Source organism: Microdochium trichocladiopsis, assembly GCF_020744255.1.
Source record: "Microdochium trichocladiopsis strain MPI-CAGE-CH-0230 chromosome Unknown B0I36scaffold_5, whole genome shotgun sequence".
Classification (NCBI taxonomy): domain Eukaryota; kingdom Fungi; phylum Ascomycota; class Sordariomycetes; order Xylariales; family Microdochiaceae; genus Microdochium; species Microdochium trichocladiopsis.
In genome coordinates, this window is record NW_025763548.1 from 264998 (window position 1) to 292436 (window position 27439).

The 27439-nt window shown below is 56.9% G+C and overlaps 8 protein-coding genes across 8 annotated transcripts; 5 read left to right on the forward strand and 3 right to left on the reverse strand.

Moving 5' to 3' along the window:
• Nucleotides 1-1744: 1744 nt before the first annotated feature.
• Nucleotides 1745-3405, forward strand: B0I36DRAFT_373861 (family 76 glycoside hydrolase; the record flags this gene model as incomplete). Its single annotated transcript, XM_046160233.1, has 4 exons — nt 1745-1838; nt 1939-2245; nt 2293-2695; nt 2770-3405. 4 exons carry the CDS (start codon nt 1745-1747, stop codon nt 3403-3405), a joined length of 1440 nt encoding a protein of 479 aa, XP_046012314.1.
• Nucleotides 3406-3943: 538 nt separating this feature from the next.
• B0I36DRAFT_348841 (uncharacterized protein) lies at nt 3944-7141 on the forward strand (the record flags this gene model as incomplete). The annotated part of the gene is made up of 8 exons (XM_046156730.1): nt 3944-4007; nt 4113-4231; nt 4439-4595; nt 4694-6279; nt 6461-6470; nt 6553-6733; nt 6762-6923; nt 6979-7141. 8 exons carry the CDS (start codon nt 3944-3946, stop codon nt 7139-7141), a joined length of 2442 nt encoding a protein of 813 aa, XP_046012315.1.
• A 1837-nt stretch (nt 7142-8978) lies between these two features.
• Nucleotides 8979-9400, reverse strand: B0I36DRAFT_322158 (uncharacterized protein). The gene has a single exon (XM_046153811.1). It carries the CDS (start codon nt 9369-9371, stop codon nt 9078-9080), a length of 294 nt encoding a protein of 97 aa, XP_046012316.1. The 5' UTR covers nt 9372-9400; the 3' UTR covers nt 8979-9077.
• A 2245-nt stretch (nt 9401-11645) lies between these two features.
• Nucleotides 11646-14483, forward strand: B0I36DRAFT_322160 (uncharacterized protein). Its single transcript, XM_046153812.1, has 6 exons — nt 11646-12059; nt 12140-12305; nt 12367-12583; nt 12654-12956; nt 13013-13783; nt 13868-14483. The coding sequence occupies exons 1-6, from the start codon at nt 11843-11845 to the stop codon at nt 13985-13987; spliced, it is 1794 nt and encodes a 597-aa protein (XP_046012317.1). The 5' UTR covers nt 11646-11842; the 3' UTR covers nt 13988-14483.
• A 136-nt stretch (nt 14484-14619) lies between these two features.
• B0I36DRAFT_243459 (family 43 glycoside hydrolase) lies at nt 14620-15630 on the forward strand (the record flags this gene model as incomplete). Its single annotated transcript, XM_046149986.1, has 1 exon — nt 14620-15630. One exon carries the CDS (start codon nt 14620-14622, stop codon nt 15628-15630), a length of 1011 nt encoding a protein of 336 aa, XP_046012318.1.
• A 409-nt stretch (nt 15631-16039) lies between these two features.
• On the reverse strand, nt 16040-17507 carry B0I36DRAFT_242354 (uncharacterized protein; the record flags this gene model as incomplete). Its single annotated transcript, XM_046149899.1, has 3 exons — nt 16040-16521; nt 16632-16826; nt 16907-17507. The coding sequence occupies 3 exons, from the start codon at nt 17505-17507 to the stop codon at nt 16040-16042; spliced, it is 1278 nt and encodes a 425-aa protein (XP_046012319.1).
• A 3116-nt stretch (nt 17508-20623) lies between these two features.
• On the forward strand, nt 20624-22364 carry B0I36DRAFT_112579 (uncharacterized protein). Its single transcript, XM_046147908.1, has 3 exons — nt 20624-21352; nt 21521-21829; nt 21914-22364. Exons 1-3 carry the CDS (start codon nt 20915-20917, stop codon nt 22046-22048), a joined length of 882 nt encoding a protein of 293 aa, XP_046012320.1. The 5' UTR covers nt 20624-20914; the 3' UTR covers nt 22049-22364.
• A 2065-nt stretch (nt 22365-24429) lies between these two features.
• Nucleotides 24430-27334, reverse strand: B0I36DRAFT_243842 (kinesin light chain 3; the record flags this gene model as incomplete). Its single annotated transcript, XM_046150012.1, has 3 exons — nt 24430-26593; nt 26650-26859; nt 26910-27334. 3 exons carry the CDS (start codon nt 27332-27334, stop codon nt 24430-24432), a joined length of 2799 nt encoding a protein of 932 aa, XP_046012321.1.
• Between the last annotated feature and the right edge of the window lie 105 nt (nt 27335-27439).

Consider the following 27439-nt stretch of genomic DNA (forward strand, 5'->3'; position numbering starts at 1 on the left):
ACGCAGCAGCGCGAGACATGTACAGGACACCACTCGAGAAACGTTGTGACGCTGTGTTTGTGGTCATGACTGGCATGTTGTGCTTGTCGTGGCCTCCCGTGCGAGCTGCGGGACGTGGAGTGATTCCAATCTCGCTTCGACAGTGCACCGCCCCCCAGATCCTCTCTTGGCTGGCCAGTCCACGACCAGCAGACACGAGAAGGAGAAGGCCATTGTGATGCAATTTCGATGAAGGAATGCTGCTGCCTGGAATGTCAGGATGCTCCAGTTGTGATCGCAAGTGGGTGTATCAGCGGGATGGTCCCGTGTAGTTAAGCGATCGTGAGTGACGGAAATTGGTTCGAGCACAGCCTCACCCTGAGAGAACAATGGAGAGGGCCAGGTGTGCCGTTCATTGGCCCCCCCATACGGTTCACCCGGACCTGCTAAAACGAGCGTTTGGGTCTGGGTGGCCCCTCCACCAAGCAAAGTGCCCACCCACCGCCAAGGGGACAGGATTCCGTGGATGGGCCCCTGACGATTAGGCAACAGTTTAACGGGTGCTCCACCAGCACGAGATCTGGGGACCTCGTAAATAGGGTACTTTGGACGGGTATCCACCGGCCAGTTCTGTGGTTCCTGGCTAGTGGCATGCTCAATCCCACGACGACGAGCGCACCCCAATGGGGGATGGTTGACATCTGGGGACGACGGGCGGACAGTGTTGTGAGGCTGTGCTGCTGGGGTAGGGCCTGCAACCTTAATAACGCTTCGTCGCATTTCTGGACCATGCTGGAGGAGGACTGTGATTGTCCGGGTCCCGGCGGCAGGGTCGGATGGCATGACGGAACAGGGGGGGCCACCCAGCGTGGTGTGTTGACCACTCTGCCCGTCAGCCAAGCCAGTAGCAGCGGCCACAAACTTGGACACTTTGGCTCCCAAGACACTCGGCCGCCCACACGAATCCTGTGACGAATGGCTGGTGTTTGCCCGCCCCTCTGCACCGGCACACGGCACACTGGCATCTCTGCCTTCCTTTCGCGCCTCTTTTTGTCATGAGCCATCATTGAGGCTCGTGGGCCCATCGTATGGCATTCCCAGCATTTGGCGGGTGCGGCTGCTGGCCAGGCCCCTTTTGAGCAGGGGCCCCCATGGCACGCCCGTGTCGTGTCAGTCAGTCAGCGCAGCACCAGTGAGCGAAATAAGGACCCCGCCAACCGAGAGGCGCCTTGATGCGGCGGTCCTGCCCGTGGTCCCAACACGAGGGCAGCCACCTGACGGCCCCCTTGGCAACGCGCGCTGGGGGAAAAGCCGCTGCTTGCTCACCAAGCGCCAAGACACCACTCCCAGCCATGGCACTGCCGATGACTGGCCTGTTTGTTCTCGATGGATTCTTGGAAATCCGCATGCTGCTGGCCGGCCCCGCGCCTGCTACATTATGCTGCCCTTCCCTGCTTACCCCGGTCCGGTCCGCACACGTCAAAAGCATCAACCCGCCGTCTTGATTCCTTGACGATCGACCAGGTCACTTGCCAACGACGACGCGCCATGGGCAGTAGCTGAGACGGACAGACAACAAGCAAGCGACACCGTCAGGGCCCGAGTCACTCGTTCATTTTACTGCCGGCGCTTCTTGGAATTCAGCACAGCAACAACAACAAAGTACCATCACCAACGACACAAGGGGACAGGGCCGAGGAGGTGATCCTCGTCACCGTACCGACTTTTCTGTAATCGTAATTCAGCGGCAGGACCATCAGGCGAGATGCTAGCGCGGGCATGGAAATGGATTGCGGCGGCTAGCGCCGTCGCGCAAATCGCGTCCGCGGCACTGCCGGACGTCGATTTAGATGACAATGGTCAGTCACGACGACACACCTACCTCCGTTGGTCCAGGCAGGATTGGTCCCCTTCGTGCGAACGCGAACAACATGTAGACTGACCCCGAGACCTGTCCAGACTCGATCGCTGCCGTGGCCAAGATTGTCGCGCAGGACATGATGTCCTTCTACCCGCCATATGGCGGCAGTGCGCCCGGCTGGACGATTGGCATCCTGCCAGGCCCTCCCCCGGAACCTAGCGTCAAGGGCCAGTATTTCTGGTGGCAGGCCGGCGCAATGTGGGGGACGCTGCTCGACTACCGGCACCAGACGGGCGACGACTCGTTTGACCAGTGGATCACGCAGGCGATGCTGGCGCAGGTGGGCGAGCAGCTCGACTTCAACCCGCGCAACTGGTCGCTGTCGATGGGCAACGACGACCAGGCGTTCTGGGCCATGGCGGCCATCGCCGCGGCCGAGCAGGGCTACCCAGACCCCCCGAGGACCAGCCGCAGTGGCTCGCCCTCGCCCAGGGCACGCTGCACAGCCAGATGAACATGAACCGGCGCATCGACCCGAACGCGAACACGCCCTGTGCATGGGGCCTTCGGTGGCAGGTCTTCTCGGGCAACACGGGCTACGACTACATCAACACCATCTCCAACGGCTGCTTCATGAACATGGCGGTGCGCGTGGGCCGCTACACGGGCAACAGCTCCTACTACGAGTGGGCAGAGAAGACGTACGACTTTATGCGCGGCCTCAAGTACATTTCCGACGACTACCAGGTCTTCGACGGCGCCCATGAGCCTCACCAGTGCCGCGACATCAACAACCTCACCTTTTCCTACAACGCCGCCATCGTCCTGCAGTCGGCGGCGTACATGTACAATGTGGTAAGTCAGTGTTTGAGCTTGGGGGCTTGGGCCTGTAGGGCACAACTGACGACTTTTGAAAATCTTTTTGGCAGACCGACGGCGCCGAGAAGTGGAAGCGCGAGATCGACGGCATCCTGAACCGCACCATCATCTCCTTCTTTGGCGACACGGGCGTCCCTCTGGAGCGCAACTGCGAGCTGGTCGCCGAGGAAGGGTGCAACACCGACATGCGGTCCTTCAAGGGGTACCTGCACCGCTGGCTCGCGTCGACGATGAAGATGGCGCCCTACACCGAGCCCACCATCATGCCCCTGCTGCGCTCGTCGCTGCGCGCCGCGCTCAAGACGTGCACGGGCGGCGCCAACGGGCGCATGTGCGGCTTCCACTGGCGCGAGGGCCGCTTCATCGCCGGGCCGGGCAAGGCCGATGACGTCCCCGGTGTCAGCGAGCAGATGAACGTCCTCGGCGCCCTGCTGAGCGTCATGCGCACCGAGTCGGTCAGGCCCCCGCTGACCAACGCCACGGGCGGCACGTCCGGCGGTGACTACAACGCCGGCACCAACGGCGACTACGACCCGTACGACAGGTTCCGGCCAGTCACCACGGCGGACCGCGCCGGTGCGGGCGTCGCCACGGCCGTGTTCGTGGGTGTCTTTGCTGGCATGATGGCGTGGTTGAATTGGGACCAGATGAGGGGTGGTGGTGCTGGCCTGTTCCCCGTCACGTAGTGAAAACGGGCGGCGGCGGTGGGCGAGGTGCGATGGGAGCAAAAGGACGAAGTGGTGGCCGTGGCGGTGATTCGCCAAGGGGTTCCTAGACGTATTCGTCTTTCTCTTGCAGGCTGGCGTATGCTCTCTTTTTTTCATTTCGGGTATTGCCATGGTTGCCGAGCGAGCCGGTAGTAGTGGACAAGGGCATTTCATTGTTTTTCTTCCGTTAGCGACGCATAATCTGATTTCTCTTCGCTGCCCAAAACGATCAATCCATACTGCGTGCCAACCATGCATGGTCTTCGTGTCTCCACAGCTCCCTTCTGGGCCAGCTCGAGTTGCCAACAATTGTTGTCATGCTGCACTTACCTTCTATTAATAATCTGGCAATGGTGATCAGGCCTGGACTCGGAAAGTGACGTAAGAGGCACAATTTTAGCACCATTAGGCATCCAGAATTCGGTTTCTAGGGTCGGGGCACTGTGTCCGCGGGAAGTCTCGGGGGCCGCGGATATTATGGGAGGGTCGTCTTTGGGATTTAGCATGGACCGTGAGCATGCCCGTCCGCAAAATGGAGCCCGAAGGCAAAAAGAAAACTGCTGTACTAGCTTGTGGTAAAAGTCAGTCCCGCCCGGTGCTGCCAGGATGTTCCTTGCGACGGCCGAAAGCAGTATTTAGTCCATCTCATCTGGGACTATCTACTGGCACTGCACTGCGCTGCACAGGCAGGCAGGGCCCCATGCGCGGCGGCACAGTGGCTGCAGACGCAATGCGTATCGCATTCCCATCGCATTGCCTATCGACGACTCCCGGACCCAGGCTGGTGGCCTCAGATCCGCGGCCTGTGAGTGGCCACTAAGCGACATCCGTGGAGCCAAGGGAACAGGACCGTTGCAGGGGGACAGGATGGATGATTGGCCGCCCGGGGAGTTGGTGCCATAGCAAGCGTAGCCGTCGAGTTCCCACCCGCGTCAGCAGGCCGAGCGAGTACGACGGAGAACGCCAACCAATGAAAGGGGGGCCCCGGGCGGCTGCTTGCTCACTATACAAGACATCTCGTTCAGCCTCACGAGATGCCTCTCTTTGTCTCCAGCTGCACTTACCAAGAGACGGGCCGAAAGAGGAGCAGAAGGGATTTCTCGACGACGCCAGGGACGGGAGAAGAAGAAGAAGAAGACCTGCGTCTACTACAATCATGCGCTACGCCAGTAAGTCGCCAGATGCCCAGGAGGTCTGGCAACCGCCAGCCCCGACCCCTCTAGGAGCCCGTTTGCTGACGTGCCACAACCTTTCTCCTCACCACCAGGTCCCAACGAGCTGCGGACGATCAGCCGTGAGGATCTCGGCTGGTACGACAATGTCGTCCTGGGCGCCATCTACACGTTTGCTGGCCACGACACCAGCACTGCTGGCGATCTGCTATCCCCTGCGTACTACTACGCCGCGGTCCGGCAAGTCGTCGAGAGGCATCCGTTTCTCTCCGTGGTGGTCAAGGACAAGCACACGGACAAGGCATACTACGAGCATGTGCCCAGTGTCAGTCTCAAAGAACACATATTCATTGCGTCCCAGGACGAACAGGGAAGAGCCGAAGACGAGACGGCCAGGATCGAGAGACTGCTGCCCTCTCTGGTCGACCATGCCCATGCTGCCGAGCGGCCCCCATGGAGTGTGACCGTCTTGCCTTTGGGCCAGGGGACTGGACAGACAACTCGTCTCTTCATTGCCTTTGCGTTTTCCCACATGCTTGGCGACGGCATGAACGGGCTCACCTTCCACCAGCACCTTCTCGAGGGCCTCCGCGATGCGTCCACCAACGCAGATGCATCATCCGCAACGACGGTCACGATCCCGCCCACGACGACCCTGGACGAGCCGTTCGACACGCCCAAGCGCCTGCCGATATCCTGGGGCTATCTGCTCGGACCGCTCTTTGCCGTGCTGCTGCCCAAGTGGCTCGCCATCCTGCTCGGGGTGCGGGCGTCGACAAGCACCCTCGAGCCAGGGACCTGGATCGGCCCGCCAATGTTTGACGACAACAAGGCCGACCCGACACGGCTGCGCATCATCGACATCCCCGCCGCGCAGGTCGAGGCGGCGCTCCGGACGTCCCGCAGGCATGGCGCCAAGCTCACGGGCGTGCTGCACCAGGTCATTGTGCATGCCCTCAGCGACGCCCTGCCAGGCCACACACTGCCCTCTGCCACGGCCAAAGGCAACAAGAACAGGGAGGCAGGCAGTAACAACAAGGAGGGCGGCGGCGGCACGGCCTCGTCGTCCACCGCCATCACGCGGTTCGTGTCTCAGTCGGCCATCAACATGCGTCCCACGCTCGGCATCCCCAACACAAAGATGGGGCTGTACGTCAACGGGTGCTTCGACTACCACCCACGTCGCGTCAGGGCCAGCAGGACCTTCTCGGCCCAGAGCAGCCAGCAGTCATCACAACAACTAAATCAACAAGACGGACCCCTGACAGAAGCAGAATGGGCCGCCGCAGCCGCAACCACCCAGAAGCTCGCCCTCAGCGCCGCGACCCTGGCCGACCAGCCGATCGGCCTGCTGCGCTACGCGCCCAGCGTGCGCGGGTGGATGGCAAAGAAGATGGGCCAGAAGCGGGACTGCTCGTATGAGGTCAGCAATCTGCTTGCTTTCTCGCCTCCTCCTCCTCCTGCTGCTGCTGCTGCGGTCACCGCTCCTGCCGCAGCGGCAGCGGCGGTCGAGGTGGAATGGATCGTCTTTGCGCAGCCGCGGAACCCGACGTCGTCGCCGCTCGTGTTTGATGTGGTCAGTGTCAAGGGCGGGAACCTGGTCATCAGTGTGGTCTGGCAGGCTGGGGCGCTGGGGGATGTCACGAGGACGCTGGAGGGCGAGCAGAAGCTGGTTGGGGAGGTGTGTGAGGGGATCAAGGCCGAGTTTGCCATGTTTGTGTAGCTTTGTCGAAAAACACGTGCTCTCGTGCCCCCGTGTGGGGGGGGGGGGGGGGGATATGTTGGCGGCAATCTAATAAGGCTATGCGAGGGCCGCCGCTTTCGCAGCTATCCTGCAATCTGGCTCGGTTGAGAATACATAGATTAGCAAAGGTATTTAGACCAATTTTAGCTCTTTATTAATGAATGACTAGATATTCCCGGAGTTGAGTGATAGAGTTGTATTGAGAAACAGGATGTGGTGGCCGTGGTGAGCTTGACAGAGGTCGTCTCCGTCCCCGTGGCGGCCTCCAAGGCGGTGGTCTCAGTGGCGGCAGTGGTTGTTGTGATCGTTGTGGATTCGGGCAGGCTGACTGTCCACGTAGACTCTGCAGCGACGGTGGTCGTGAGGGACCACGGCCCTTGGGACAAGGGCGGTAACCCGCAAAATTGACATATCAGCAGTATCGATTCAGTTCGTTATGTGAGAGCTCGGAAAGCAAAGGAAGCTCGGTCGATTCGCACAATGGCCATAACCCGCAACATTGGAGCATGCGAAACCGCGGAACATCTGTTGCCCTTGATTGTGCTCGCAATGACTTGGTTCCAACAAGACAAATACAGAAGGTGAAGGCCAAGGGGGACTCGTCGGGCTTCGTCCCGAGCCCTGGCGTCTGACTAGATCGTTTAAGGTTCAGCAGTCTTATCGACTTCGCATGTCGACCCTGGTTCAGCACGAGTTTCACATGGTTGTGCACATGGCTCCTAGTCCCTCGTCTGGTGTGGCTCACTGTATTCAAGCGCCTTCGCCGAGAAGACCGGGGTGCGGGGTCGACATGGAATAGGCGATTGGGATCGGGCCTCTCCGGGTCTAGACTTCATCCCCTGCCAGACAACTCACTCCGCTTATGGAGCAACCGCGCTTGGCGGTGCCTTGACATGTTGAGCCCTGGCAAATCGTCGGTCACAAGCTTCTATAGGTCCCTGCTGAAGAGATCAGATAGCGGAAGGAATCAGACGACAGGCGGACAAGTTTGCGAATGGCGAAAGGTTGAATCGTAATAAATGATGAGTGATGGCTGTCCTGACGTTCTGGGCAATGAGAAAGGGTATTGTGAACAGCGAGGCGGTCTGATGCTTATATCATCCCGAACAGAAAAGGCAAAACTTGAATCACTTTACGATATAGCGTGCGTGCCCTGGTAGGAGAACTACAGATCGTGGAAGGAAGACAGAGCATTTCGAGGGACTTGTCCCAGAAGGCCGCTCACCATTTGGAAGAGTACTGCATGTTATACAGAGCTGTGATTCACTGATTTATTTTACTCAAAATGAAGACGCTTGATATTGTTAACGTTGACTTGCTGTCATTAAATAACGAGGTGAAAGCGCAAAAGGGATATTTTCAATTTGTCCGTATTGAATTTCCGCCTCCCTGAAAAAGAAGAGCTTGGCCAGACTTCGCAGCAGGATAGGACGGAGGCAAGAGCAAAAAAAGACACGTCCGACACTGCCAAGAGGCCACGGACACGCTCGCAAAAAAAAGAACTGCCTCCACGCGGAATCGAACCGCGGATCTTCGCATGTGCATCGTGCGTGAATCAGACTGTGCAACCTTGATAGGAAGACATCTCGTGATTACGTAATACGAGTGCGACCTTCCCTTTTGAGTTAGCTTTGAAGTTTGGACAGCGGGAGTTGTCATTGTAGACTTACGCATTACCCCTGTGCCATAGAGGCGAGTCATGTTATTTGTGGAGAGGCGAGATATTATATCAGTATATATAAAGCACTCAACGGTAGGGTGTGGAGCCGTACCGTGGGAGACCTCCGCCTGGACGTGGACAACCAACAGTAGAAGGAATCAAGCGAGTTCATCATAATCAACACACCCCAAGGCTCCTTATGCACTTTCATGAGGCAGGATGCTTTATTGTCATTACTCTATTCTGGCTGAAATGATCGTCAAGGCATTAATTACTTCATCCCTTCTTGTGCTCATTTATGATCCTGTTTCCCATGGCTGATCATGATGTCCTCTTGTAGCCATAGTAGCTGTCCTTTGCAAGCTTTTTGTTAAGGTCTGCATCCGTCCATCGCGACGACCACTGCCACCTTCTCGGATTTGTTTTCGCCTGTTGGGGCTGTGGCCGTTTGCTCGTCCCTGCTTCGTTCCGAGCAGGGCAATGGCCCGTCGACCCTCCTCGAGTACCATCCCGCTCAGGAACATCGTCGAGGTTGCTCTCCCATTGCTGCATCGCGCTCGATGGCGGACCAGCACCGCCCATCACAGACCCTTGGCCGGTCCCCCGTCGGGACATCAACCCCGACCGACGATTCTGTAAGGGCCTGGGACTCTGGTGTTGTTGTGTTCCTGCAGACTGTCGTCCGAAATAATCCGAGTTGGAACGACTACCCTGCCAACACGGCAGCTCGGTGCTCGCCATCGACATCGCCCCGTTGTTCGTCGCATCTGGGTGGCTGTTGTCGTTGTTGCCGTCGGCCTGGCTTCGCTGTCCCGGCGTGGCATCGTACGGGCAGTCTTTATCCTCCTTGTGCTCCAGATCAGTAGTGCCTGAAGCGCGCGACGAGTCGTCCTGTCCAGCACCGGGCCTAGACTTCTCTCCGCCAGGTTGCTGACGGCCGTGGTCATTCTGTGCCTGTCCGCGATCCAATCCGCGGCCACAACACTGACAGGCACCACCACCAGCACCTCCTCCTTTAGCTTCCTGATCTTTGTGGGGCTTAGCATCGCCAGAAGCCTCCTCTGGGTCGGGCTGATCATTCTTCTTCTTCTGATACTTCTCCCTGTGTCCCTTCCACGCCCGGCTTCGGCCGCAGGAGAGCAAGTGCCACACCCCGGAGACGTGCCAGCCGTCGGTATTGAGCAGACTCTCGCCAGTGTATATGAAGAAGTCGTAGAATATGCCGCCCGCGAGGCATGCAACAAAGGGGATCACAAGGGGAACCTGTTATTTCTCTCGTAAGCCACTGCCCATATTCACCAGGAGCGAAGGTATACAAGCAGAGGGAAAAGAAAATGGGCCAAGATGACAGCCTGGGCCACATACCCATGCCCAGTTTTGCATGGTCGTCCAGACCCCGTCGTATCCCATGATTGTGAGCCAGACGCGGCCTGCGAGATCTCGTGCTGGATTGTTAGGTGACCTTTTTTTTATATGTACTGAAGTTAGCGCATGATCATGGTTTCGCTGGGCAGAAGACGAGCGGAAAAACAAGACGGCGCGTACCCTGTAAGCCACCCGAAGCATGCGATAAGCACGAATACAAGCCAGCCTATTGCAAAAACAAAGCCGCTGCCTCCTCCTTTCTGTTGAGAGTCGTCAGCTTTACATGCCGCGAGTGATCAGCCAGGGTAGTACTTCGTGGGGTGGACCCTACCAGATCGGCACCGTTCTCGTCTCGAAGCGCGAAGATGCAGAACACCAAGATAAAGTTGGCGATGAACTCGCTCAGCACCTGACTCCCCTTTGGCACGTTGTCGCCCGCGGGAAAAGAGCTAAAGATGCCCGCGGTGGACGTCTTGCTGGGAGGGAGGGTGCGTATCCCGGCGCCACCCTCCAACTCGTTGATGGCGCTCAAGTAATTGGCGTATGTGACTGCGTGTGCGCAGAAAGCGCCCAGGAACTGCGCGGCCGTGTAGATGGGGAATCGCTTCAGAGGGATCCCACGGAAGATGCAATTGGTCAGGGTCACGGCTGGGTTGAGGTATGCGCCAGAGTCGCCGGCGACGTAGATGCCAAACATGAGACCTATGCCCCAACTGAAAATAGCAAACATGTGATGTGGTCAGCCATACGTGAGTTTTCCTCGGCGTATGCGTCATAGTTTTGATGAAGAGAGAGGACTCACCCAAAGCAGACCGTCACCCAGCTGCCATACTCGCCCTTGCTGAGCTTCCATTGTGCAATGACAGAGTCTCCAAACAGCGCGAAGATGAAGACGCCCCAGAACTCGAGGATGGGCTCGCGCAGGATCAGCCGCATTCGGTTCCATTTCAGGTGCTCGTAGGCCATCGTGCGGACAGCTGGCTCCGCTCCCAGCCCCAGCGCCTTACGCGTAACATCTAGACCTTCTCTTGGGTCATGGTCATGGTCTGGATGGTGGCTCGACTCGGCTGTGCTGTCGGAACCGGGGCTGGTGCTGGGGCACATGTCTGTCACCTTGTCGCCATCCTGTCGGAAAAAGGGCAGCTGCGGGCCAGCGCCATGCTGGGGATGTGGTCGAAGTCGTTGGAGAACGCTTCGCACTGGAGACACCATTTGATGAAGAAAGTTGGCGAAAGTATTGTCGAAATCGTCAATCCCGTGAACCTCGAGCAGGAGTGACCGTGTGCCAAGGAAGGGACTCGCCGGGAGCCATCACAGAACGTCAAAAGGTGCCACCCCGTGTATTTATTCGGTCACGGCAATTCCTTCTTCCCGAGACGGGAAAGGCATCAGCCATCTGGTCATCATCCACAAAGCTGCTATCACACCCGTCCGCATTTCGTCATTGGTCCACAACTATGGGAGAATCATTGTCGACGGTGCCATCCAGCGAGCACTCTCGGGTCCACTATTTAGGAGAAAGTCCTCCGTGACCCATACTTGTTTCCTGATTTGGGGGCGGGTTTAGGTGGGCCAGCGGCACGCCTAGTGCCGAGCCGGCAGGGGGCAAAGGTGAGAAAAGTGACTGAAAAAGAGCGTTCTGACGTTGCGAACATGTCAAGAGCCGGAGTTGCGTCCAGTGGTCAAGTTCTCTTGGCTTGGTCCCCTGTCCCGAAAGCTTATATTCATGCCACACGGATGAAAACTCGTTAGGAGGAATGCTGGGCTTGCCACGGAGGCAGCCGGGCTCCTTTCAGACCGTGCTCCGACAATCCCCACCGCGGGCAACCAACCTTGGCGGCTGTGATATTCGTCATGCTGAACAAGGAACATTCGAGGAATACTTTTGATGGGTCAAAGTCACAGCCAGTCTAATACCATGCACTTGCTCATTTGCCATGTTTCAGCACCAGAGCCAAGATTGTCGCGGATGGAGTTCTGGTCAGAATGACGGCCTCTGCAGACTTTTCATGAGCCTCGAGAAGACCAGCAGATACACTGTGCTTGCTCGTGTACCCTGGAAATATTCTACTCAGAGAAACTCGAGGGCTCGACGGGTATTGTTGTCACTTTGGACGCACGAGTGCCTGCGGAATGGTGCCATCAAGCCATTCCTGGACGACGGGCAGGGGTAGGGCTGAGCACGTAAGCCACTCTCGCTCCCCTCGACGTGCTGGAGCTACCCCTCACCTCACCACCAATTCGTAAGCAGAGTTGTGCTTGTCCCGGCCAGAGGACACGCGATATGACTCCGGCCAAGATATATCTCACCACCAGTCTGGCCAGAAAGACAGACCGCCATCACCGAACACAGCATGCAGCATTGTTCCTGACTACGCGCGCTGCACACACTCGCTCAAGTGCACCAGTCCCGACCCTGGTCGACAAGCCGGCCAACTGATCAGCGGTGCGTGGAGCAGCCACCCCCCAGCCATCATGGCCAGCCCGGCCTGCGCCGCCACGGTCACGGAGGTCGAGGAGAAGAAGCTCCTGTCCTGTTACCAGTGCAGATCCCGGAAGCTCAAGTGCAACCGGGTCTGGCCGTGTAGCAGATGCCTCGCTTCCGGCGCCGAGTGTCAATTCCCCACGTCCCGCCAGAAACCCAAGGAGCCCATCAAGCGGCCCCGTTTCAAGCAGCTCGAGTCACGCCTGCGTGAGCATCAGCCCTCCCCGATGCTTATGGCGCATCCTGTGTAGTGGTAGTCGTATGGGGTGGTACTGATCCCTTTGTAGACGAGCTCGAGCACCGTTTCAAGGATGACGAGACCAGCCCTTCACATGAGAATGGCAACAGTGCCCCAGGCGGTGCTGACTACCCAACGCCCATATCCTCTAGCTCAGAGCTGCTATACACTGGCCGCTTCGAGCAGCAGCCGCCGCAAGACATCGTAGACGAGCTGTAAGCCGGCTGAAAGACACTGGACTGGAACAAGGACATCCGCTGATCTCGTAAACGCCAGAACGAACCTCTACTTCCTGCATCTCTATCCCAATGCGCCAATGCAGCATCCCGGCCGTTACTTCGCCTCTCTGCTCAAGCCGCCGCACTTGCAGCCCCCCATGTGTCTGCAGTATATCATTCTCGCCCTCGGTGCTACCGTGTCCCCGCAGCACAAACACCTGGCCTTGCCGTTCTACCAAAGGGCAAAGAACTACCTGCACTACGATGATATGACGGTGGGTCTATTTTGATGTCACGAGGCTGATCGTATCGACTTTTGGAGCGCTAAGGGACCGATGTGAGCAGGATGACGGCTATCTGGGCGTGACAGTCGCTCACGCACAGTGCTGGGTGTTGCTCAGCCACTTCGAAGCCAAGCAGCTATGGTTCACGCGGGCGCCGGCAAGCATCAGCAGGAGCGTGCGTTTAGCACAGATGCTGGGCCTAGACAGCATCGATGGAGGTCCGAGCGGCCTCCAATCCGTCCTGCCTCCGGCAAAGGACTGGATAGAGCAGGAGGAGCGGCGGAGGACCATGTGGTCCGTCTTCTGCACCGATCTTGACACGAGCAGCACCACGAATTGGCCGACGATGCTCCGGCCAGACACGGTTAGTCCCGTGAACCATGACAAGAGATACTTGCAGGTCACTGATGACAAGCAAAGATTTACACCCTTCTTCCTGCGTCGGACGAGAGCTTCATAGGCGGCTTCGAGGAGGCATCGGTGTCGTTGAACAGAGCGTTGAAGAATCCCGCATCACCGTACTCTACATACGCATGTCGCATCCTCGGCTCGCTGCTCTACCACGAATGCGCGAATCACACGATGCAGACCTACTCTACTGACCAGCGGAGCGACGATGCACACCAGGGCCAATTTGACACCCCGACCAGCGAGGACTTTTCGAGGACGCACCAGCACCTCGACAACCGCCTGGCGCTCATGTTCATGGCCTTGCCGGACAGCCTGGTGCACCCGTCAAGTCTCGACGGCAGGCCGGACGCGGCGCCCATCGTGCTGAAGCTGCACACGAGCGTCATCGCCATCCACCGCAAGCTGACCGCCCGTGTCCGCGACGCTGGCGCCTCTCCCAGCGGGACCAGCGATCCTGCCGTCGCGGAGGGCCAGCTCGCAGCCTCGTCGGCGCGCATGCTCGTCTCGGCAGACCAGATCTTCTCCCTGCTCGTGACTACGTCGCGGGACCCGACTGTCGACTTCTCCAACGTGTTTGTCACCTTTGGCGCGTTCATGGCGTCGTTTGCGTACCTCGAGGACTACACGGCAACGCAAAACCCGGCTTCGGAGCAAAAGCTGGGTGTGCTGATGGACTTGCTGGTCGCGGGCGCGGAGAGCAACTCGATCGCCGCGTCGCTGGCAGTGCAGCTCGGGCATGAGATGTACAAGAGCGGCATGGACCGTTCTGCCCTCGGCAAGGTGAGTGTAATTTCGCTTGCTCGATTTGTGCACTCGGGACATTGAAGTGAATGAGCTACATACTCATCAATGTGCTCACTTCAGGTCATGCATATCATCAACAAGTTGCAACCAGATTATCAGGACAACCTGATGGGCCAGCAGGACGAGAAGTCTGGCGGTACAGTCTTCTGTCCTCTGGCTAAGATGTTCCCGAAAGCATAGTAAGGAGAGCCGGATAGCGTGCCGAGACTTCTACTACTTGAAGGGTGATTGCTGCCAGCTCAATTCTCAAGAACAGAGAGCAGCACGAGCCGAGCAACTGGAACAAGACCTCGAGGCTTCGACGAATAGGAGCGTAGACTGCTGACCTGCTGCTATGATCATGATCATCATCACCTGCAGCATCTTCCCCGCATTACTTGCGCACATGCTGGCGTGACCCCGTGGGGATCGACCCACGAAAATACCCCATTCTGCCAAGTCACGCGTGCAACAAGTGTGCAATGTTACATTACATAGTACTCTTGCTACGACCTTTCGCCAGACCTGGACATTGGCCTTTTGCGCCCGGGCAGCTTTGGATCGCCATGCACCGCGCGTTCTTGGCAGGCCTGTGTCCACGAGTCTCGAGCCAGACTTTACTCACTCGGACCGCAACTGGTCTGTAGCATTGTCATAGTGCATCAACTGGTCCATTTTCGTGTCTTACAACCGCCCCCGTGTGACAATGTATAAAGACTCCCACCACGAGTGATTTTGTGCCGACTAAATGGATCTGCTTGCCTTCCTTTCCTACCTCTCCTACAGCAACCACATTCGAATCCCGGTAGTCTTTCAGAGTCGGCATGATGGCAATGTTTCACCGGCTTTCGAGCCTGCTCCTCTTCCTGGATCTGACCGCCAGTGCGTTCTCATTGCCCAACTCCCACAACGCACCCCATGCCCCTTTCCCTAGACAGGAGGACCTAGGCCCCAACCCGATCGACCCAGGCTGGTACGCCGACCCGGACGCCATAAAGACTAGCAACGGGACGTACTTCATCTACGCGACCCTCTCGATCGCGTTTGACTCCCAGACAACCTTTGACGCCTTCTCCGCGTCCTCCCTCGCAGGGCCCTGGACCAAACACCCCGCCGTGTTTGATCCCGTGGCCGGCGGCGGCTCGGCATGGGCGAACAGGTGGCTCTGGGCGCCCTGCACGGTCGAGCGCGACGGCAAGTTCTGGTTCTACTACACGGCCAACGACCCAATCGACTACGAGGACACGGCGGGGATCGGGGTCGCCGTGTCTGACTCCCCCGCGGGGCCGTTTGTCGACGCCATCGACAGGCCGCTGATCGGCAAGCGCTACGGCGGCGCAAACGCGATGGACCAGCAGGCCTTCCGAGACCCCGGCGACGGAAAGTGGTACCTGATCTGGGGCGGGAGCTTTACCAGGATCGTGCCCCTGGGGGACGACATGGCGAGCATCGCGCCCTGGGATGATGACGGGTCTACCGAGCCGCGGGACATCACTCCCAATGAAGGGTTCGGCGAGGGGAGCTACATGCTCAAGCGGGGCGGGTGGTATTACTTGATGTGGTCCGAGGGCGGGTACGGTACGCCCGACTACCGCGTGGCGTATGCGCGGTCCGAGAGCCTGCTGGGACCGTTTGTGCGGATCGGCCTGATCCTGGACAAAGGCGACAGCTCGGTCGCGGACGGGCCGGGCCACCACTCGATCATCAAGGAGGGCGAGGATGAGTATTACATCGTTTATCACCGCCGGATCTTGGGGGACACGGTGGCAGACCATCGCGTGTTGGCGGTGGATCGGTTGGTGTTTGACGAGGACGGGTGGATTGAACCTGTCGTCATGCATTGAGTGCGGCGCCAGAGTGGTTTCTCGCTTGGCATGTGTCGGATAGAAGCCCGCGGGCAATGGTATTTCTTGCGCTGAGCAATGCTAAACGCAGGCGCGCGTTTGAGCAGAGACAGATAGCTAGGCCAGACAACGGTGAGAAGTTGATTCGAGACTTGAAATTATTGAATATTGGTATGGAAGTGTATATGCTCTGTGTCGGCGAGACAAAAGATCTTGTAGACAGATATGTAGGTGTTTCCCCATCGTGTACACGAGCTGCCGTGTCCGCTCTGTGTTCTGCATCCAGTAATATACTTTACGAGCATCATGATCTCGCGCGCGTTTGAAGTCTCAGACCTCAGAATTAAAAACTCGACAACTGCCGCCAACTCCGGACCATGAAACATAAAGAAACCTCTCTCACCAGGGTTCAGAACGCCCTTCCGTAAGCCGGCGGCGGCGGTCTGGTTCCAGCCGAGCCGTTGTTGTAGTTGTTATTGCGGTACCCTCCTGTGATCGAGTAACTCCTCTCAACACCCTCGAACCCACCACTGGTTGCTCCATGGATACCACCATTGCCACCCCCACTAGCGGTACCAAGCCTCGGGCTCTCCCCCGCGCTGCTCGTAGGCTTGAGGATCTCGTCGGTCGAGAGTCCGCCCTCTTTCCCATACCGCGCCGCCGCGGACTTGTAGCTGGAGATGGACCCCAGGGGCACGCCCTTGCCGCTGGGCATGTAGTTCGCCGAGGCGCCGCCGCCACTGCCACGTACGCCGCCCGTGCCGAAGCTGCCCCCGTGGTGGAGCTGGCGGCTGTTTGCGCTCGACGAGCCGTTGGTGCCGCGCGCGCGGCGGGTCGCGGTCCGGTTGGCGATGAAGACCTTGAATGCGGGGAGACTGCCTACTATGACGGCTGTGGAGGCGACGAAAATGGCAAAAATCAGTGGGATGCCTTGCGGTCGTGGGGAGCGTTATGATCTTGACGAAGAGGATGACGAGAGGGGATTGGATTTGTGAACTCACAGATTGTCGCTGCCAAGGTGGACCATAGCATGAGCATGGACAGGTTGACAAACATCTTTGGCACGAGGATCTGGTTGGCGCGGATGATGGAGAACGCAATCATGACGAAGCCGAGGCCGAAGACAGCAATGAGGCCAATTTTCTGGCCGGTGGAGACCCTGACGTTGTAGATGAGGCGGAGGGGCATGGCCATGACTATTCGGGCAGAGAAAGCATGTTAGTACGCGACGTTGTCCTCCATTGCCCCTTGGCCAATGAGTAGAGTAAAGACTCACTGCACAAGTCGGTGAATACGTCAACCGACGTGCTCAGATACACATTGAAGTTGGACATCCAGATCTGCTGCTCCGACCCGCACTGGTTGAACTTGAAGAAGTTGCTCAGCGTGCCGCACGAGACGGCAAGAGACGCCCAGCACGCCGCGTACGCAAGCAGAGTGAAGAACGCGAGTCCATACCACACCCGGCGGTAAATGGGCAGCTCCTTGAACAGCTTGAAGTATAGCGCCAGGAAGCCGGCCTTGATGGACCACAGCACCGTCCAGTACAGCACGGTGATGGGGAACTGGTAGCGCAGATAAGTCTCCGTGTGGCCGATGAGGTCGAGCGAGGGGAGGAGGGTGCCCTCAACAACGGCGGTCATATAGTATAAGCTGGGCAGCTGGATAGTCTCAAGGACGCACAAGCTCAGCAGGGCCGCGAGGGCAAACAGGATCCAGTAGTCCTCGGCGGACGGCCGCTTGACAATCTTGAGACGCACGGCAGTCCGACCCGTCCCGATGAGCAGGGCGCCGCCAAAGCAGCTCCATATGATGGCCAGCAGCACCGTGTGGCGCAGCGTGCCCACGTTGTCGAGCTTGGTTGGGTCTGTCGCCATCTTGGACGCTCAGGAGTATAGTCTTGTCCTCTCCGTGAAAACCAAGAAGAAGGTATACGTCCGTGATGAAGCTGGATCGTGTTATGACATCCGTGGACAGGCCACGCGGGGTTGCGTGGGCAGCGGGCGCCAAGAGAGACTTGAGACAGGACGGTTGAAAGAAGGGGGATAAAAGAAAAGAGACAAGGCCCGCGCCGCGTTGATCCGTGCCCGGGCAGACTGGGAGAATATACTTTGACGAGAGACGTGCTAGATGGGAAAACAAGGGAGAGCCTCAGGCCAGAACAAGCAAGCCGTGTCGAGAGTCGTGCGACGCCGGCGGCAAATTTGGATGCAGGAACGATGACGACCGATCTTATTGGACAGTCGACCGTGCCATTCGCATGGCTGCTACTATGACTTACATGCAGATGCTTTGGATAGTCTCCACGAGCACATTGTGAGAGGTCGAATGTGACGAGACTGGGGCCAACTACGCAGAATGGAAGAGACTGAGTGGCTGATGGATGCTGTGCATCCCAGAGAGGGCGACTGATATTGCATTTGGGAACACACCGGGATGCGGCAGCGAATCGGACGGCTCCAGGCCCCGCGAACGTCTCAGCTGCCACCCTCTGGCGGCAACGGGTAGTCACCATAGGCTGGCAGGCGATGAAGGTGCCTGGCGGAATGGGATCTAGATGTGTGCGGACACGAGCTCAGGGCCATCCGAGTGGTCTTGCGGATGGCGGAACCCTGTCGTGGGGTCCGGACCATTCCAGTCTGGCTTGGTCGTACAGGGGCTGGCCTACCCATGCCAGCCAGTGAGAATGCAGAAGCGCGCTCTCGGCTCTGTCGATCAGCTCGAGGGGCGGTGCGAATCAGGCCCTAGCGTGGCAATGTGCCCCGAGATCACCGTCGTTCCTGTCCGAGCCTATGAGAATGCATTCTGGGCTCCCTCTTTCGTTGTGTGATTTCTCAACCAGTGAATGTGCTTGATGCTCAAATAAGTGGCCGCTGAATGATTTCAGGGGATGAAATCTAGATCGCGGAGTGCGGATGGGGTGCGCGTTGTTCGGGAGCGAGGCATGCTAATGTCTAGCGGCGGGAGCGGGACGGTTGAATCTTCACAGATAAGGCTTAAGTCAATTGTGGTGTGTGGATGGAGGCAAGTGATTGACAAGCACTGGGCAGCATTAAAATCTGTTAAAACTAGGAGGCAATAGTGTCAGAAGTTTGGGAAGCCAATTATTCAAGGGCGAGTGTGCGGGCAGGCAAGCAAGCATGCAGGAGCACTGGCCAGTGCATTGTTGTCGACGTGCATGTTCCCCCCCAAGTAGAGACAGAGAGAGCCTCGAGATTTGTTCAAAGAGTCCACGATGCCCAACCAAGTCTTTGCTCAATCCCACCCTCGAGACTCGCGCGGTTTTCACACCAGGAACCTTCTACCAACACACGTGCTCGGGCTTGACATTGCATCGCAATACCTGTTTCCTGCGTTGCTTCGTCATGAGCAGCACAGATGCGCCCTGCTCGCCTGTCGACAGTGCCAGGTCACACGCAACCACCACGAGAAGGTTGGGCCGTCGCGGCCACTCTACCAGCCAGCCGAGGGTCATCTTTACCTCCTGCCAGCACATCTGTCTCAATATAAGCACCTCATAGCATAGCTGGTGAGTCGACGTTTACGAGGCCTCTGTTCCAGAGCGACAGCCAAAGACCCAGAAACCGTCCCTTAATGTCAGGGGAAAGGGAGAAGCTCGACCCCACGCGGAAAGGCGCTCTAGCCCCCGGGCTGAGCCTTGGTTAGCGTCGGCCCTCTACTCGCCGCCCTCTCAGCAGTGGTTGCACTGAGCCGTGGTACCCAGCGAGAGAGGTAAGGCCGCACCTCCCCTCCGATGACGTATGTGTCTACGCTTTTGCTGATTCTCCGTGTCAGGTCACCATCAGCTTTGGAACATTAGGCTGATTGATGGTTGTGGCTCAGCGTAATTTACGCTGAGCCACTCTTTCCCGCTTGATCGGTCCGCCTCATTGATTCTCAGCTCCCTCTGCGGTTGCACTATTCAAGGTTTTCTGTGGCACAGCACCGCTCAAGCCATGCTGCGTTCAACAGCGCAATCGCCCCTCTGACCCTCTGACGGCTCGTGCTCTGCCACTATGCGAACAGAAGCCGGTCCATGACGAAGTTTTGACTCGGCTCAGGCATGCGGTTCCCAACCTCTCCACGGCTTTGACCTGCTTGCTTATGCTTGACCGCTGCTCTCGGTTTCAGCATGGCCCGACGGTCTGGGCTCGATGACGCCGCCGCCGACTAGGGTCAGCCGCAACAGGTGCCCAATCCGGGTAGGCGACCCAGCAAAACCCACGGAAAAAGTCGAGAACAACAGGGACGAGACCAGAAACACCATGCACAAGACCACGCACGCCCTGCACGCTAGCCAGCGCACAACCGGTTCAAGCCCTTGGCCGCAGCCAGCATTCTGCATTTCTGGTGTCTCTCTCACCTGAACCAGACGCGCAGGGCATGCGGGGTGCGCTGCACATTGCTGCACAAAAGAACAATGCCAGGGGTCCTGGCTGGCGGCCGAATACGGGGCCGACACGTCAGTCCACCTGGGCCGAGGGCCGCCGGTCGATGATGCTGCTGCCAGTGGAGGCGTGACGACAACGACGCTGGCCCGACGCCAGAACACGACAGTCCGGACCCTGCTGCCACGTTGGTCGGCCACGATGCCGGGCTCTCGGTACCGTCAAGCCACAGCTTAGGCATCTCCTCGCCGGTCTTGCTGCAGGCAGGGACCTGCCTGGGTCTCAAGAAGGCCATGGCTTCCGGCGTGCTGCTCCGGTCTCGAATTCTTTTCTCCCCCTTCTGCTTCGACAGTCTGGTGTTGCACCTCCAAGAATCTAACCACAACAGGTCCGCAAGACGAGGACCGTACCTGTATCTGCACATTCGTCATTGCATGTGCCTTGCTTAATACTTCCGTTATCCTTTGGTCTCCGGGTTAGTGTTCCGTCTTTTCGCATTAATCTCGCCAGCGACTGCGCCTGGACCATCCCGAGGCCTCACTCCTTGTCCGTTGACGTCGAGGACCCGTCGCTCCCCCAACCTGTCGCGGCCCGCTCGCCAGGTGCACAGCAACGCCGTCGTCATCTAATTTGCGCTTTGCTTCGTCGTTTCAGCGAGCGATTCCTTTGTCTACCAAAAGTCAGCCGTGCTTTTATTCGGGACGACCCTTCTCAATCTCGTCTCTAGTCCTTCGCATCATTCCTGCACCGCACTGTTCCAGCCTTGAAGCCTTGTACTACCAACCTCACGACTGCTTACGACATACGAAACGATACGAATCCGGTCTTGTTGCAATTGAAGAATCTAGCACATCGCCAGCTCCTTCAGACCCAGACAGCTCATTCACATAACCACAATGAGGTTTTCCACCCTCGCCAGCACGCTGCTCGCGTGCCTCGCCTCCACCGCGAGTGCCAGACCAGCCCGGCCGTGCTACGAACAGCGCAACCTGAACACGATATCCAAGATCTACAACCTGACAGTGTACCCCAACATGCTTCCCGTCATCTCGACTGGCGGACCAGGCGTGCCGAAGGGGCTCTTCAACGCCAACGTGACAGGCCGCATCGACCCCGTGGGCAAGTTCGAAGGCTTCCAGGACTCGATTGAATACTTCTTTGCGCTCGCGCCGATTCCAGGGCCTGCGACATCGAATGTCGCCATCACGAGCTACCAGATCACGGAGTTTTCCTCGGGTTGCGCAGACGTCGCCAGCTCTGTGGTGTACCTGTACTGCAGCGTGTACAACCCCGGCCAGCCGAACCACGGCACCCCCGTCGCACCCCTGAAGCAGGTGAGTTTAGGCCCTTATATCTCGCTATCTTATCCTCTAGGGGCTCAAGCAGCAACCGCCAGGCGACAGACAACATGGACCCTGCCAATTGCGATGAGAAAAAAGAAGGGAAATTTGTTTCTTGTTGCCCAGCCGTTGACTGACATCATTTCGCCCCTGTCATTCTAGATTGCGTTCTGGAAGTTTGACCAGAACGGGGCCGTGGAGAAGTACGACGCCTTCATCCCCAACCTGAACAGCTGGGTGCAGGCCACTACCGGCCTGGCGCTGTCGAACCCGCAGGTCCAGGGCGGCAGCATCCAGCAGCTCTGCGCGACGACCCAGGAGCGCTGCACGGGCGTCAACCAGCAGTGGGCCTCGTTTGACGAGTGCGTCGCCACGCTGTCCAAGAGGCCCTACGGCACCTACGACGAGGCCTGGGGCGACAACGTGGTCTGCCGCAGCATCCACATCTTTCTCACGGGTGTGCGGCCTGATGTGAGTCTTCTTGCTTGCCCACTGGGACATTATGCAATCCCTGTTACACGACGTTATTTGCTGACTTGTCCGCGCAATCTGCAGCACCACTGCCCTCACGTCGGCCCCACTGGAGGCGGCAAATGCGTCAATGTCCCCTACGGCCAGGACTACTTCACTGACGAAGACCTCTACGGCGACCCTGTCGGCGAGACATTCAAGTGCAAGGCCAAGAAATGAGCCAGCATGCTGCATTGAACCACAGCACAATGCCGACGCAAATCAAATCAGCCGCCGCCCTTTTAAACACGGAATGTCGTCATCCGCGACACCACGACTCAAGTGAAGGGCGGCAAAGTAAACAACCAAAAAAAAGAAAAGTCACGAATCTCCCTTGTCCATTCAAACACGAAACGACACGATATGACACACCACGACCTTGACGACCACGATGTTATGATTTTGCAGGACACATATTGGTTTTTTGTTTTTGCGCGGGAGAAGAAGAAAGGGAGGGCAAAGGATTCAGATACCTCGGGTGGAATGACGACACATGGTTTGCGCTCTAGATTTCTCACTTTTCTCCAAAACTCCCGCGCACGCGCGCGCGCGCGCTCTGCACTTTGCCAATACGGATTTAGCCGTACTGGCAACATGTATATATATATATAGCACTTAGACATCTTTCCGTTGCCGCTCCCTCTATGTTTAGGGACGGACAACTCTGGAGAGCAATTAATGAGCGAAAATGAACGCATTGTTTGTTTGTCAGATCACTGTACTGCACTGGAGATCGCATGGCGATTGTTATGTGAGGAATGGGGTGGCACCACAGCTCGTAAACTCGTGTACCTTGCATGATCCAGAACATGGTCAGAATGGTGTGTGGTGTGGTACCTCATTTAGTTCATTTCGTGTTACCCCCTGATGGGCGGGCCGCTGGGACTCGACCGTGCGCTGCTGGAGGAGGGTTGAACATCAGATCGTCAGGGCGAGATCGAGACACTAGCCACAAAGCTAGCGTTGGGTTGTGTGGGCTGGTGTGTCACACCAGATCTTTGTTCCCGTGCCACCAAGGAAGGACACGGGCCGTAAGACGGGCCTTGTGGAAGCCGAGCAGAGCGAATGTTTTGGTATCATCGCTGCCACCGTAAATCATGCACGGCTCTAATGCCCTATCTGTCCTTTCACAAGCCAATTGACCCAGCCAGGCCAAGGCGAAAATGTTCATGCACGCAAAAACCTGGAGTCGCGTGAGAATGATGTCATGGTCGGACCCTGATTTGGCGGACCCCTGTCTTGCCAACTTTTTTTTTTGTCTGAGCTGTTGCCCCGCCACCTTGATACATCAACCTGCACGGACGGTACTTCTGTTTTCTTCACATGTCCTCCATGTGATTCTACTGACAAAAACCTGCTGGATAGACAGCGGCTGCATTCTTGAACCTTTTTGCCAACGTGATCCATAACCCACGCTCTCGATTCCCATACCATGCCATGGCAGTCGCAAGGCTGGGCTCTAGAATATGATTGCTAGCCTTTATTCTTTGCACGATATGATGAAATCGTAGCTTGGTAGACGTATCCTTGTACTATAGGCCAACGGACGTCTTCAACATTGATTTGTGATATCGTGAGCACATCAAGCAGCAAACTATTATTAACGTGTCTGACCTAACAAGCACCTGTCATCTTTGCGTTTCGCAAACGTACCAGTTGCAAACGCGCAAAAGATTTTCTCGCAAGTGGATGATAGTCTTCATGAATCGGATTGCCCTCCTGATTATGCAGAGATCACCACTTCCTTCACCAAATTTCCTCATAGAGCCACAACATAACGTATCTGACACTAATCAACGATGATATGCATTCGGAGCTTGATCCACCTCGAACAAAAGAAAAAAGAAAAATGGGGCTATTATAGGTCAGGCTGTTACAACTAGTGAGCTAGTATGTACCATTGCATCCCAAGCTTTTTCCACGCCATACTTTTTTTTCAAACAATGTAAAACAGCGGACTCCAAGCAGGTCGATTTGAAACTTTGGGGCGTATTGGAACCCTGCACGACTTCGCATTAGACTGACTCATTGTTATTGAGAATGAGTCTAACATTAGGGAGGCGGTAATTGATGAAGCACTTGAATGAGATGAAACGATAATCACAGAACTGCGTAACTGACTACATTCCGCCCTGCAAATCGCCGGTAAACTTCTCGTGGCTTGCCTAAGATCGAGCAGTTTCGCCGAGAAGAACTAGGTAACCGTGCCATTATACAACGTCCACCCCCGAATCGCGACATAGATCTTCAGATTACTATTATATCGCTTCGCATTAACCTCTAGTTACCACAGGTCTTCAGATATCTCGCTATCCTAGTTGTTAGCATGAAGGTTTCAAGCTCGATAAAGGCGAAAGCATACTCAAGGTACGCGAGTTCTTGAAGCGGCAGGTCGCTGGGTGCCTTCCAGTCGCACTTGGAGCGATAGTCCCAAGTCTTGTAGTAAGCAGCCACTACAAAGCGCGTTAATCTTTGAGATATTCATTCTAATTGTAATCTACCTTTACTATGAGATACAAGAAACAAGTCAAGACTTGAGATTAGCCCTAACCCTAGCCTAGTTACAATACCCCAGCGAATCCCTTCTGCCACTGGTCCTGCAGCTCATTCAACCTTTTCGTGTCCGGATCCGAACCCCCGCTAGTCTGCCGATCAAGCAGGCCACACGCTCGTATCAGGGCAAGGGCTTCTTCGTCTCGTTTTGCCTGGCGGTAGAGCCCGGCCAAGTGGAATATGCTAGACAGTGCCTCGGGGTGGTAATCGCCGAGCCTAGCCTTTTTCTGCTCGACAATGTCCTCAAAGACTTTGATCGCTTCCTGGCGACGACCAAGCCCCATCAACGCCCGATTCAGAACTTCCATGAGATAGACAGTCTTAGGATGTTCGGGACCCAGCTCAGCTTTCTTCTGTTTCACGGCCTCCTTCGCAAGTTCTGCTGCCTCCGCCCAGCGACTTTGATATAGATAAGTGACTGCCAAGTTCGACATGCTGGACATGGTATCCGGATGTTCAGGCCCTAATGTTCTCCGACGACTCTGTAGCACCTCTTTTTCCATTATTTCTGCCAGGTCATAATAACCTCGCAGCGTAAACGTATGTGCCAAATCGAGTTTATGTGACAGCGTCACGGAGTGGTCAGGACCTAGCTTCACAGTACTCACTTCCACGGCGGTCAGATTGAGCTGCTCAGCATCATCGTAACGACCAAGACGGCTGTATATAATGCCCAGTTCTGCCATAGATGCCACAGTGGATTCGTGCTCTGCTCCGAGTCGCGCCGTTTGGGAAGCAAGTAGCTCCTCGACGAGTGCTTGAGCTTCTTCCCACTTATCCTGCGTGAACAACGTCGACAGCAGGATAGACCTGCTCTCGACTGTGCGCGGGTGCTCAGGGCCCAGTGCCGTAGTCCAAGTCTTGACCGCCTGACTTGCCAGCGTCTCTGCCGCTGACCAATGGCCAGTATACTGCTTGTAGCGAGCCATATTGGTGCTTAACTTGGCCAAGTTTTGACAAGGTTTCCACTTGGCAGGGCGCTTTCGTAGGAGAAAGGATTCGATGTGTGTGAGAAGCCTCTGAGACCTGACGTTTGGCTCAGGGAAATGATGAGCTGCTAGCGACAGGAAAAGCTCGTCCCAACGGTTTTCAACGCCGTTCTCTATTATCCATGACCTAGTGCAGAACTGGACCAGTGGATGCATGTCCCATTGGGTTGTTCCTGAAGACGTGACGAGGCAGTATCCTCGAAGCACTTCAATGTCGTCCTCAAACCGCCTCTTGGCGCTTTCTTTCTCACCCTCACTTTCGCTGTCACTCGCACTCTCTTCGCCACTAGACCTGAATTCGGCAGTGGTTTTGTCACCATGTCGCGCTGTGTCAGGCCTCTCGATTCCGTCCTTCCCGTCCTCTGGGACAACGTCTGTGCTGTAGCCTCTTAGCATGAGTTCGGGAATGCCCTGAGCTTGGAAACGACTCATTAGCGACAGCAGGTTCGCAGCCTGCGGGTGGCTACGCCTGATTTGCTCAAAAGTGACCTGCCACGTCACCACGACTGAATTTGACACTCCATCGTTTCGGCCTAGGTCACCCTTGTCGCTGCGGAGAAGACTGTCCTTCCGCTTCTCGGTCCGCTGGAATTCGTCTAGGTACGATTCTACTGTGAGTCGCGGGCTGCGTCGGTTGATGTAGGCTGCTGCCTGGTTGATTGCAAGTGGGATGCAGCCAAGCGCCTGAACGAGACCAATGGCGGCAGCGTCTCCTGGCGTCTCCTGAAGGCGGCGGACCAAGACTTCGTGAGCCTGCTCTTCGGACATGACGTTAATCAGATGAATCACTCGGGTACTCCCAGCCAGCCTCTCAGCAGCATCCATGCTGCGCGAAGTAACTATTATCTTGCCCCGGGTCGACTTGGGCAAGAATGAGGCCAGCGGTGCATCCATAGAGTCGTCATGACCGTCTGCCACGCCCTTGGGGAAGAACACATCCATGTCGTCAGCGTTATCGAGGATCATAAGCCATCTATTGACGTCCTCTCGTTGCAGCCAATCCCGAACGAGCGCAAGGACATCGACCTGAGGTTCGTAGCGGCGAGGGAGGTCTAGCACGTCGGCGAGAGCGCGATATGACTTCTCGAAAGAAGCCTTGCTAACACCGTGGATCCAGAAAATGCTGGTGGCAGGATCTTCCGCGTGGAGTCTATGCGTAAAGTGGATGGCAAGCTGGGATTTGCTGTTCATCTCTTTGTTAATTTCTAATGCCACAAAGTCCTGACCAGGTCGACCTACCCAAAGCCGCCCATGCCGACAAGTGCCATGCGTTGGCGTCCTTCCTGGTCATATTGATCTCGCATCCAGTCTTCAATATCGGGTCGACGGACAAAGTCTGGGTCTGGAGGAAATGGGACCATGAAATGCGCTTTGTGGGCGGTAGAGTCAGGGCCGTCCTTCTCCAGTCCAAGCTGCTTCACGCCCTCTTGGATATTGATAAGCATCACCCTGGTCCCCAATCAGCTTCATAAATCTGAGATCAGGAGAAGTTCGCGTACGTCTGGTCAGCCTGCAATGCGAGCAGGATCGTCTTCTCGTGCCGCTCCAGACTAGCAAGCAGCTGGTCGACCTCCTTGCTGCTGAAAGGCCACTTCAATGCGCGAAGACCGAAGCGGCGCATCGCCGATCGCCCTGATTGCTTCGGGTCGAGCCTCTTCTCGAGCCCCTGAAGCTCCGCGATGCAATTGTGCAAGGGCTTCAGAAGCTCCCGGGACGTTGACAGCGAGCGCGCTGCCGCATCTTGGCCGACAAGGTGCTGCGTAGCTTGCAGAGCCACGCCGAGGTGCTTGACCTGCGATTGGAAGCGCTGAATGTCTGCTCGGGCGCTAAGGACTTCTTTGGAGTACTGCAAACATATCGTTGCGACTTTGGCGGATAGGTCGACGACTGCGATGACGCTGGCGGCCACCCCGAGGCCTTCCATTGCTAGTGCTCACAGTTGCAGCTGTGTCTGTGCAGCAATGCTGATGTTGGAGATTGGAAGTCCCCCGCATCGAAAAGCATGGTGACAATCCTGGTCCTCCAGCAG